Source organism: Pempheris klunzingeri, chromosome 12 (genome assembly GCF_042242105.1).
Source record: "Pempheris klunzingeri isolate RE-2024b chromosome 12, fPemKlu1.hap1, whole genome shotgun sequence".
NCBI classification, from domain to species: domain Eukaryota; kingdom Metazoa; phylum Chordata; class Actinopteri; order Acropomatiformes; family Pempheridae; genus Pempheris; species Pempheris klunzingeri.
The window spans coordinates 10,235,416-10,246,663 of NC_092023.1; the positions used below are offsets into that span (position 1 = coordinate 10,235,416).

The 11,248-nt window shown below is 39.8% G+C and overlaps 3 protein-coding genes across 3 annotated transcripts; 2 read left to right on the forward strand and 1 right to left on the reverse strand.

Moving 5' to 3' along the window:
- Positions 1 to 572: 572 nt before the first annotated feature.
- Positions 573 to 2,520, reverse strand: hint1 (histidine triad nucleotide binding protein 1). The gene is made up of 3 exons (XM_070841136.1): positions 2,379 to 2,520; positions 1,068 to 1,172; positions 573 to 903 (listed from the first exon to the last, which is right to left on the reverse strand). The coding sequence occupies exons 1-3, from the start codon at positions 2,487 to 2,489 to the stop codon at positions 739 to 741; spliced, it is 381 nt and encodes a 126-aa protein (XP_070697237.1). The 5' UTR covers positions 2,490 to 2,520; the 3' UTR covers positions 573 to 738.
- Positions 2,521 to 2,597: 77 nt separating this feature from the next.
- On the forward strand, positions 2,598 to 4,756 carry LOC139211118 (complex III assembly factor LYRM7-like). Its single transcript, XM_070841386.1, has 5 exons — positions 2,598 to 2,634; positions 3,578 to 3,650; positions 3,768 to 3,838; positions 4,143 to 4,224; positions 4,365 to 4,756. Exons 1-5 carry the CDS (start codon positions 2,617 to 2,619, stop codon positions 4,433 to 4,435), a joined length of 315 nt encoding a protein of 104 aa, XP_070697487.1. The 5' UTR covers positions 2,598 to 2,616; the 3' UTR covers positions 4,436 to 4,756.
- A 566-nt stretch (positions 4,757 to 5,322) lies between these two features.
- On the forward strand, positions 5,323 to 10,988 carry dync2li1 (dynein, cytoplasmic 2, light intermediate chain 1). Its single transcript, XM_070841315.1, has 13 exons — positions 5,323 to 5,356; positions 5,463 to 5,586; positions 5,674 to 5,708; positions 6,072 to 6,141; positions 6,237 to 6,325; positions 6,577 to 6,775; positions 7,122 to 7,190; positions 7,450 to 7,527; positions 7,725 to 7,804; positions 8,110 to 8,180; positions 8,358 to 8,455; positions 8,699 to 8,791; positions 10,653 to 10,988. The coding sequence occupies exons 1-13, from the start codon at positions 5,343 to 5,345 to the stop codon at positions 10,713 to 10,715; spliced, it is 1,083 nt and encodes a 360-aa protein (XP_070697416.1). The 5' UTR covers positions 5,323 to 5,342; the 3' UTR covers positions 10,716 to 10,988.
- The last annotated feature ends 260 nt before the right edge of the window (positions 10,989 to 11,248 follow it).

Below are 11,248 nucleotides of genomic sequence, written 5' to 3' on the forward strand. Positions count from 1 at the left end.
ACCTCTATTATTCTTACTAAACAAAAGCAGAGCTGTAGGCTCTACAACTTTAATGTCTTAGCTGAAAACACAAATGACTCAACTCCTCTTTAGGCTTCTTGAACTGTTTGACATTTGCATGATTCAATGTTTGAGTCTCCACAAAGAAGCTCCAAACAGACTGCATTCAGCATCACTGTGGTATCACATATATAATAATCTAAGTAGCAATGAGCATCTTCAGACTGCTTAGTTTAATGGATGATAAAGTGTATCTTGCTGATGAAAAACTATTATGGGAGACCTACGGCAGCAGTTCTGGCAAGTTTCTTACTGCAGACAACATACAGACTCATGGATTCCCATCTTCAGCTGCAGTAATGAGATTTCTCTGCACATCAGTAACAGCAGGCTAATTGTGTGTGTCACTTAAGTGCTTGCCTCAGGCACTAAAGGAAAGAGAGCAGCAGTGCTTAAAACCCCAACTGTACTAACACTGAACAACACATTTAAGTTGTTTTCATGTTTTTTTAATTGCATTCAGTAACAGTCTGGTTTGAGGAACTTTAGATAAATACAAACAAGACTCTCTCTGGTTGTTGTGAAGTGCATTTAATCATCTTTGATGAATTTACAGGTTTTGTTTGACTCTTACAGGTTTTGTTTGACAGACTGTTGTAGTCTAAATTTATCAGCAGTGGTTGTCAGACAACACATGTGGACACTGATGGCAAGACAATGTGTGATGGGACATGGAGGTTAGCCAGGGGGCCACGCCATGCAGCGCCCGCCAAGGACGTGGACGTGAATGTGGTAGACCGACTGGCCTCCGTCCGGTCCATCATTGATGACAATCCTGTAGCCTTTGGACAAGCCTGCATCTTGAGCACACTTCTTTGCGATTATCATCAAGTGGCCCAACAACTAAGAGACAAAGAGAGAAAGAACAAATGACAGGTATGTATGTATGTACAGTATGTATGAGAGACAGGAACTGTGCAGACAAGCATTAAATCAGGCCTAAAGAGTTCCATCTAGTGGTGAAAGTAGGAATAAGTCATAAAAGAAGGACGGACAATCATACTTACTGCTGCATCACTCTCCTCCGCCTGTGACAGCTGAACAATTGGCTTTTTTGGGACGACAAGGATGTGCGTGGGAGCTTGAGGAGAAATATCAGGGAAGGCTACACACTGAGATACAAAAGAACAAATGCAGAAGAGAGAGTTTAATCTGTGCAGACAGCTGTGGTGTTGTTTTTTTTACACAGTGACCAAAAATGTGAAAAATCTGTTCAATATAATGCAATGAGTGCTACTTCAATTAGTATTGTGACTTCCACCTTAGTTGTTTCTGTGTTGGCTCAACATTGTGTGCAGCTGTATTTGTTGGTGATGTTTTAACTCTCAATCAGTTTCTTTTCTAGGCACTTATGTGCTATCAAGCTTGAGGCTGGATAGATCAGAGCTTTCAGAAAAGAGTTTCCCAGTTATTACTATCACTTCGCTGTTGACCAGAATGTTGATTACAAGTTGGAAACTCCAATATGTGCCAGCTGAGAGGGCAAAAGGCCCTACCTAACCTGTAGTAGCAACACTGCAGACCACCTACATCTACATCAGTAGGCTGGCAGTGGGTCAGGAAGGTGAAGTAGAAACATTTGTAAAGTCTAAATGATCCCAGTTATTAACCTCACATAGTAAAACGCAGGTTAAGACCCAGGATTTACTGGCATTTTCATTTCCTGTGTCACAATTGGTGTAGTGTGTTTTAATTAGCTTTATTCTAATCGTACAAACCTTCTGTCAGTATCTTGTCAGCCTATAATATCAATACTAGACTCCATCGCCTGCATTGAGATGAACTGGTTACAATATCTGATTGATCAGTTGTTTGGCCACCTCTTATCTAATTCTTCACATCGCAGCAATGTAATGAAGCGTGTTTGACAAGCAGTCAGACAGGCTGAGGGCTTTATTTAAGTACTGTAGTTCACAAATGTTAACCAGAGAACAGCAGCAATAACACGACTGCTCACTGTCTGCACATCATAAGGAGAAGCAGGCAGACTTGGCCAAGTAGACCCTGTCATACCTTGGTGCAAATCCAACTGGCTGCACATGTGACATGAGCAGTTATTTAGCATGCAATGCATTAACTAGTTAAACCGCAAAAAAATGAACTTGTAAAATGATGCTAAAAGCGCTATGACAGTATTGGTTGGGGATTTACTTGTATTGTTTTGGTTTCATTCTGACAGCAGTGCAGAGTCATTACAGAAGCTGCTGCTGCTGCAAAGCTGCTAGCTTGAAGCTAACATCGGCTAAACGTGCGCTGGTGCGAGCTGTGTGACTTATTTCACCCAAATGGGCTTGCGAGAGAAATACTTTAGTACCTACCAGGTCATCTTCATAGATTAACTTGGCAGGAATCTCTTTACGGACGATTTTTCCAAATATGGTGTCTCCGCCTGCCTGGGCAACCTGCGCTTTGGCCGTTTCATCAGCCATGTTGGCACAGACTAGCCGCTAGTTAGCGCCGCTTCTGGCTCTGTAGAAACTACAAAAATACGTGAAGTCTGCGCTGATTGGCTGGTAGTACTTCCTCCAATACCGGAAGAGAGCTAAAGAAGTCAAGATGGGGACTCGTGTGAAGGTTAGGATGAAACATTTGTCGTATTAATGAAAAATAACAGTAATTTTCCTGTTTTTTTACGATGCAGTGCATGTTTGCATGTTCTAGGAAGCAGATTAAATGGTAAATAAAATGGCAGTATGTTAATATTCACAGTTGTTTCAGTTCATGTACCAGCTGTCACAGACCGAGGGGACAGGAGTTTAAGGTTGGATGTTCACAGACATCAGGCAGCGTTTCCTGACTCTGTCACCCCGCGCTGACAGCAGGAGGAGGGTTAGCTCACCTCCAGGAGGGTTATCTCACCTCCAGGAGGGTCAGCTCACCTCCAGGAGGGTTAGCTCACCTCCAGGAGGGTTAGCTCACCTCCAGGAGGGTTAGCTCACCTCCAGGAGGGTTAGCTCACCTCCAGGAGGGTTAGCTCACCCACAGAGACTTAGTGACCGACTATAACTTACTGATTAACACATTTTTACTCTCCGACTTACTGATTAAGATTTTTGCTCACCTGACAATGTCAGTGAAAATTATGATTAAAAAAAATACTAATTCGGTTTCATATTGCACACTTACTGATTACTAATGTGTAATTTATTTATTTTACATAAATGGTGTAATAAAAATAATGCCTTGTTTTCAATAGCCTTCATGTAATGAGACCCAGTGATACCAAATCAATACCTAAATGTAGCCATCATTAAACTGGACAGTAAATCCAGTTTGCCCCCACAATAAACGCAAAGTGGAGGCTGAATCCCAAACTTATTCAAACGTTCAGGAGAGCAGAAACACTCTCTCCCAGCTGCACGTCTGAGCCGACACTTTCCAATGATAAGCCAGCGTTTGTGTGTTTGTTCCCTGACAAACCGACACATCTGGAAAAGTCTGGATTTCAGCTGCTTTTTAACTGATCGTAGTAATTTGTCAACATTTTCATTGTTGCTAAATGTCTGTATGAATCCAGGTCCTAAATGTGTTTAAAGCGCTGCACAGAACAAGGATGGCTGTATTCAAAGATGATGACACAGCACTGACAGGTGAGCTAGTTTGATTCCCTCCTCCCAGTAGAGGAGCATCTGTAGCCATATCTTTGGTGGATGATGTTAACCAAACAGTAGACAACTTAATGCGTAACAACTTTTTTTCTTACCAAGCTGCAAGATTAAAGATCAACGAGGAGTTCCGCAAAAACAAAAATGAAACTTCAGAGGAAAACATTGCAAAGGTACAGTGAAAGCACAACAGAAAGCAACATGATTTGTTTATATAGATTGTACAGTTTATTTGCGCTTGTTTCTTCCGTTGTGTATTTAAATGGGTGTTAAATGGGTTTTGTGTAACGTGGGCTGTGGTAGCATTGCAGAGGATTTAGAAAGCACAACAGCCCTTTAGACTTATGTTTAACCTGCAAACAATGCAAAACAGTAAAACAAGGAGGGGGTGTTGCTATGTACACAAAGGGGCATTTTACCCGTCTGTGCCTGTGGTCTCATCGTCCTTCTGCACTCATTACCCTTGTGTTTTTACAGATGATCAAAATGGGTTCAGCTGTGGAAACTGTTCTCCGAGAGGCAGTGATACAAGCGGAACATACTGGAGAAAATACACTATGTATGTTTTTTCTTCTCATGTGTTATTCTACAAAATGTGCACGAGTCGAGAAAGAAGCATATGAATGCAAAAAATGTACAACAGCAATCTTGACTTCTCTCTTATCACAGTTCAATGATATTTCTCTCTCTCTTTCACAGTGCTTCGACCCAGAGAGAGCCTTCTATTAGAAAACTTCCCTTATTGTGACGAGCCCAGGAAAAAGACATGATTTACCATCCGATTACATCTTTTTCATCAAAAAAGAGACTCACTATCACCCTTTACCGTCCCTCAGCATTTGAAAGGATTTATCCCAAACAGCGTTTTATGTTGTTCAGGATTTCCTGAGAAAAAAAGAACATTTTTAAGATCATTTCTACACAAAAGAAATGCCTGTTTCCATTTCAGCTGCTCTGATTGAAGATATCTGTGTCGTAAACTGGATGCTGTCATTTCATGTACAGTATTGTATTAAATGTAATTGAGTTGTGTTTTCTGCCTACTTTTCAGCTAAAGAATGTGTTGCCATGTTCTGATTAAAGGAGTATTCTTTGACCTTTGGGTTTAATTTATTTGTTTATTTTGTTCAAACCACTAAAAATAAAAGATGGGTCTCATATAATGATGGTCGAAACTTGGGACAAACACCACAACAAGTCCTTATTAAAGGTATCAGAAAATGCATGGCTTGCAAAATTGCAATCAGGGTCTCCCAGAATAAATGATCACATTTCATTGTATTGATTCTTTGTAATTGCCCTTGAGTGGGAGATGCATCAGTTGTGACCTGTGTGGCACACAAAAGATAATGAAAGTAACCCTGGAATACAAGGTATTCAATTTAGAGCATGAAATCCAAACTGGACATGCTGAGTTTTTAAATACAAAAAGAGATATAACACATTTAAAGATAAATTACGTTTCAAAAGTAAACTGCATTGGTTTAACCTCCGTGGAGCTGTAAAAGTAGATGGAGCAACACGAAAATTGAATGTCTCGACGAAGGTACTACATTTCCCACAATGCCCTTAAATTAAGGTTACATCATCAATATGCGCCGTTACTCTGGCAACGTTGATAAGCGGTTCGTTTGGTTGTACCCCTTTAGCTAGCTTGTCCACAAAATATCAAATTTGATGCCAAAAATAAGGTGAATATCAGTTTGTATACACATTTGAATCATTTGTAACATTGTCACAGACATTATAACATTATTGTTTTTCAAACAACGTCTCGCTCGATCTCGTATTTGTCAGCTCAGACACGCTGTGGGAGCTAGCCGCGGCGGAGGTGCACAGCCGGGGGACTGAAGCTGGAGAGGCGGATGGAGGAGAGCCGGTCAGCGAGAGGACCGTGTTTCTGATAGGAAGCAAGGCTGGGGTATGTTTGTCTCCAGACCACAGACAGTACATTTGTTGGCACTCTTGTTATTTGCTAGTAAGTTCACCTTTGCTTCTTTTTGTTCAGGGTAAAACGTCCATTCTCCTCAGATGCCTCGACAGGTGAGTTAGTATGTGTGGTCCACTTTCATCTCAAAATGAGCGAGTCTAGCCTTATGATTAAAAGCACACCTGCTCTTGACCCTCCTCATAGTCTGTATGCAGATTAATATTAAAGAGACGGTTCATCCAATTCACAAGCAAACATTACCAGTTAGTAACAGAAATGCTTTGATCAATTGAAGTTCAATCTTGAGGAAAAGGTTTATTATCCAAGCTCAAAGCTCCACTTAACACCAATCAAAGCTTTCAGCTGCATCTCACTGGCTTTTTCAGTGCTATTAAATTGATCGCTTTGTTAGGTTTGACTTAGGTTAGATTGTTGCTCAACAATGATACTGTTTTTTTTCTTTTTTAATCCACGAGGGATGAACCATCCAAGCCAACTCTGGCGCTGGAGTACACTTTTGGCAGACGGGCCCGAGGACACAACACAGTAAGGAAGTCCTGTTGGTCATGGACACTTAGACTCTTGGACAAATCCCTCGGAAAAATATGTTTGAGACACATGCAATCCCATTCCTCTTTCAGCCCAAAGACATAGCCCACCTATGGGAGCTGGGAGGAGGGATCTCTTTGTCAGACCTGGTCCAGATCCCCATCACTCCTGCCAACATCAGGTAGGTCACTTAAATGCATTCCTGAGGTCTTGTTATGTCTTTCACAATTCACTGTTTATTCACTGATCTTTTAGAGTCAGGGTCAGAGAGTGACATATTTCAAATGGGAATATAATTTATGTTTTAAAGTCAGTCTGGTTTGAACAGTGTTGTCATGCCCATAAAAGAAGGGTGTTTTCGTGGTCTGAGCCTGAGAACACCTTCTCCTTTATATCCTGCCAGAGCACATAGCCCTTCCTGTCTTTTCCCAGGTCTCTCTCTGTCATTCTCGTTCTGGACTTATCTAAACCCAACGCCATGTGGGCAACCATGGAGAAGCTACTGCAGGCCACACAAGCTCATCTGGAGAAAGTGTCTTCCCAGACACAACAAGCACAGAAGGCCAAACCCGGAGCCAAACAGCAGGCACTGGTCCACTCAGCAGCACGAGTCTTGCCTAAGGACTATCCTGTAAGACGTCCTGCTAACATAATCTTTTGGCCAGTCCATGGCAACATATAGTAGCATTTAAAGTTTTGGAATGCATGAACCACTTGAGAAATGCTTATACATCAGACTTATATGTCACAAATTTAAATGTGAAAAGACCAAAGCTAAAAATAAACCAAGATTTTGAAAACTAGCTACTTTGATATATTAAAAAAAAAAAAAAAGTTCACCAGATCTCCCCTTACAGCGTGGACAAAGTAAAAATAACATATTTAAGGCAATTCTTAGCCTTGATGAGCAATTTTCATTATCCAGTGCACACGTGAGATGATACATGTATCCTGAGTATCTGTGACTCTGTCAACAGGACAGAGAGCTGATCAGTCCCTTTCCTGTTCCTCTGCTCATCATTGGCAGCAAATATGACATATTTCAGGTAAAACACATGTTTCAACCTAAACATTAGCTATGGAGTTTGTCTCATGGTGGCTGAATGACGTATATCTCATGAAATTTCAAATGCTTGTTATACAATTTTAAAGTTCTTTTGGCAAAGTAATTGTTAAAAACTTTGGTGTCTTACACTCAGATTTATTTGTGTAACATTGCAACTTTCTCACTTAATTTTCTTCTTGGATCCTGCTATAATTTGTGCAACACATTTACAGGGAGACGTTTTTCCATTTTTGTTGCAGGAATCTGACTCTGACAAGAAGAAAGTGGTTAGTAAAACATTGCGTTTTATTGCCCACTACTACGCCGCCTCTCTTATTGTAAGTGTGCTTTTACTACACATGCAGCATATTTACATTTAACATAACTTGCTTAAAATAGGCTGTGATTTGCTCTTTCTAATCTTTTTTTGTTTTCTGTTTCTGTTGAATCCATCTGTTCTGTTAACTGCTGCTGGTCCACTTTTCTTTGAGATTTACATTTTTCTTTTTGCTCCTGTGCATCATCTTGTCATCAGTTCACCAGCATCAAGTCGGAGAACCTAATGTCAAAAACCAAGAACTTATTTTCCCACCTGGCTTTTGGTCTTGACAGAGGGTGAGGAGAATAACACGGCATTGTACTTTATATCAGTAATACTTGGTTGATTTCCCAATTGCATTTCTCATTTGTACTTTTCTTGAGCTATAATAGATTTTGTAATATACAACAGATTTTATCAAACACATGATATGAGAAGAGCTTTTCAAGAGACAACTCAAAATGGAAAATAAATGGAAGATAAAATATATTTCACACCTATTTATTTCAAATAAAATAAATAGTTGTGTATGTGACTGTACTATTCATTTATAACTTTTGGTTGAAGTTGTGTTTTTTCATTCTTTTTCTTTTGTGGTCAGGAAAACTGTGTCCTGTGACTCCACCAAACCTCTCGTCATCCCAGCAGGCTCTGACTCCTTTAGCCAAATTGGTGAGTACAACACCACTCAGTGGCTAAAAACAGTAATGCAGTAAAATGGAATTAAAACACTGTTGCTGTGCCGTGTTGTAAGACGTACATCTCATTTAGAGCCACCCTCTGCCTTGACATTTGTTTCTGTTGATGTGAACAGGATTGTGTGACACTGTGTTGCTCCCATTACTTCAGGCTCCCCTCCTACTACTGATGTTGACATCACTTCTCTGCATGCAAAAAACCCAAAGGACCTCTGGAAGAAAATCTACGAGCGTGTCTTTCCCCAAGAGGTAATTTGGCATCTTTTTCTTTATCAGTACTGCAAAATGCACCTAATTTAGCCTGTGATGTTTAAGAAAATAACAAAATTACCATCCTCACACTGGACAATCATATTCACACACACGGACTGTGTTTCTACATAAACTGCTGCATTCCATCTCATAAACATGCATGTTTACATGAACAAATATCCCTGTTAACAGTCCATTTTTAATATGTTTCTGTTTATCCAATTGTCTTTGTCTTGGCAGAATACCAGCGAGCAGAGGGAACTGAAGGATCCAGCCAAAGACCCTCAGTACAGTGAACCTCAGATTGATGCCATGAGAGCCCAGAAAGACCAGGTAACTCCTCTTGACCAATCAAACATGCTCACGTCGTATTACTTCATAGCTGCACAGTTGGAATAGTACTGCAAAGCACATATTTCACCTGTGATTGTAGACAGGCTGTGCTGCTGCAGTCAGTGTTGAGACTCACAAGTTGGTAGTACGATGGTCAATCGGTGTTCATCAGAAATACCTGCTCCTTTATCTGTGCTTTGTGACCTGAATAAGTATTTAGGTAGGAGGTAACAGATGGTAAAAGGAAAATGAAAAAGAGTACAACTGACAGCACAGCAGTAGGTTTTCTTGTTGTTTAAGAGGTTAGATTCAATGGAAGCCCAGGAAGATTTTTCAATCATAAACCCCGGAGCAAGAAGTAGCTTCTTCTACAATTTATTTTAAATTTTGTCATTGTTGCTGGCTCTTAGTTAAGGTATAATAACAGGCCCCCAAACCATATGCTCCATATGCCTACAACATTTTATTTATATACATTATACGAGTATATTACTTTGGTCTAGTGAAGTCACAGAAAAATGTCAGTGGAATTAGTTGTCTTTCTACTACCCAAGCTAAGCTGAATATGTGAGAATTCACTCTTCATTGGAAAGATAAATCTTATGCACTCCACACCTTTCTCAAACAGAGCTAGTGCTCCAGAGTGACCTTCTGTCTTTAGGTAACTCGTATGTAGTTGTGTTTATGTCACGGCCTCATTAACAGACCATAATATAACCTCAGAGATTAGTAGCCGGTCTGCCTTAGTGCCACTCTGGCACTTGAACTGCAGTAACCTGTTGGAGTCACACTGCTGTTATCACTGACTGACTCTCACCTGATGCTGGTCATCGTGATCTTCCATTGGACTGCACATGTTGTGATTTGTCTGGATAACCAATAAGAGAAATGGGGTAAAAGTTGATTCAATCACGTACAGAGAAAAATTTTGTGAAGGCTTATTTGCATGTCAGAGCAGATTGTCAGCAGATAACCTTCATGTATCCCTGTCTTGTATGTATGGCTCATAAATAATATTCTTCTAATATTCTTGTCTGAGCTTATGTATCCTTAGCCCCAGTTTGTGTCTCTTATGTGTAATAATTACATTCATGTTACAGAGCTAAGCATCTGTTTTTTCTGGAAGAAAAAATCCAGTCTTTCAAAATCCAGGTCATTTAACAACAAGGCATTTCTACAATCTTCAAACTCTTCTGCTCATCTGGATTGAAAAAATCCTATAATAAACAAAACATTCAGATTAGACCAGAAGCGCACGGTTAGAGTTAGGTGCTCGCTAACACAAGCCAACCCCAGATTCACTCTACTTTTGGAAAGAGCTTTGTCTGCTTGATGTGCCACCTTGCCATATTTGCAATTTTTTTCAGTGCTGGTTCCACCATTTCCACAGCTTCCTCTTAGATGAGTACTTACAATCTTGCTGTTAGCTGAGGGCTACACACTCACAGCCCACAGATAGACAACCAGAAACGTCTGGAGCACAGCGAAAAGGAATTACAGGCACAGGGCAGGATCTCTGCAGAGGGAGGCATTGCCACACACTTGTAGTGGGTCATAATTTCAGGCTGAGAGGGATAATTTTTGAATGAATCTGTACATTGGTTCTGTACATCCTACTCATTCAACCTTCAACGTTACCAATATACAATATAAATGCATTTAATGCAAAACCTACAAAACTGTCAAAATCTGGAAGAGGCTTTCAATATTTCTGTGGAATCAGCATTCTTCATTACATGGCACAACCCTGCGAACCTTTGTTTCCAAAGTTTAGACCACGTGAAGGTAACAGAAAAATAGCTCAGGTGACCTGTCTGGCTCCTGATGAAGCCTGAATTAATGCTTCATGTTTGTTTTTCAGGAGTTGGATCAGTATAAGAGGAATGCAGCGAAGTCATGGAGAGGACTGGAGCTGGAGACATGAGCGATAATCAGCTCTATGGTCACACACACACAGACACCATATATTAATGTAAATATAGTATGCATTTATTTATTTCCTTTTGTGTCATTTTTTTTTACCACTTTATAACTCATACAATCCATACAACTGTATAGGTAGAGATCTTTTTACATACTGTTTAAAACATAACAAAACTACTTGTATACTGATGATAAAATGTGTTCTAAAAAATAAACAATTTTACTTTATTACAAAAAGCATTACTTCCTATTCATGATACATTACAATCACTGCATAAAGAAAAAAGAAATGCATACAATACAAAAGTGACATTTTAGTGCTTAGAACATTGATTTACTTCTGATACTCAGTGATACACAGCAGTCCATCATTCAATTTTCAGTCAGACTGTTGATTTAAAGTTTAAGCTTCAAGTGACATGTAGTTTGCATGTATCCCTTTGTATATAGTTTTATGTAAAAATATTTGACGTTACATTAGTGCAAATGTTTGTTGCAAGCAGAAACTGCCTTTTTAAACTATACAGAACTTCA

What these genes read in the sequence shown, in the direction of transcription:
- hint1 (XM_070841136.1), bottom strand. Translation starts at nt 2,489, where the DNA reads ATGGCTGATGAAACGGCCAAAGCGCAGGTTGCCCAGGCAGGCGGAGAC. An exon ending in TAATCTATGAAGATGACCTG is followed by an intron (nt 1,173 to 2,378) that starts GTAGGTACTAAA and finishes TTTGTATCTCAG; the next exon opens with TGTGTAGCCTTCCCTGATAT. An exon ending in CGGAGGAGAGTGATGCAGCA is followed by an intron (nt 904 to 1,067) that starts GTAAGTATGATT and finishes TTTGTCTCTTAG; the next exon opens with TTGTTGGGCCACTTGATGAT.
- LOC139211118 (XM_070841386.1), top strand. An exon ending in TGATGACACAGCACTGACAG is followed by an intron (nt 3,651 to 3,767) that starts GTGAGCTAGTTT and finishes TTTCTTACCAAG; the next exon opens with CTGCAAGATTAAAGATCAAC. An exon ending in TACTGGAGAAAATACACTAT is followed by an intron (nt 4,225 to 4,364) that starts GTATGTTTTTTC and finishes TCTCTTTCACAG; the next exon opens with TGCTTCGACCCAGAGAGAGC.
- dync2li1 (XM_070841315.1), top strand. An exon ending in ATCACTCCTGCCAACATCAG is followed by an intron (nt 6,326 to 6,576) that starts GTAGGTCACTTA and finishes GTCTTTTCCCAG; the next exon opens with GTCTCTCTCTGTCATTCTCG. An exon ending in TGAGAGCCCAGAAAGACCAG is followed by an intron (nt 8,792 to 10,652) that starts GTAACTCCTCTT and finishes TTTGTTTTTCAG; the next exon opens with GAGTTGGATCAGTATAAGAG.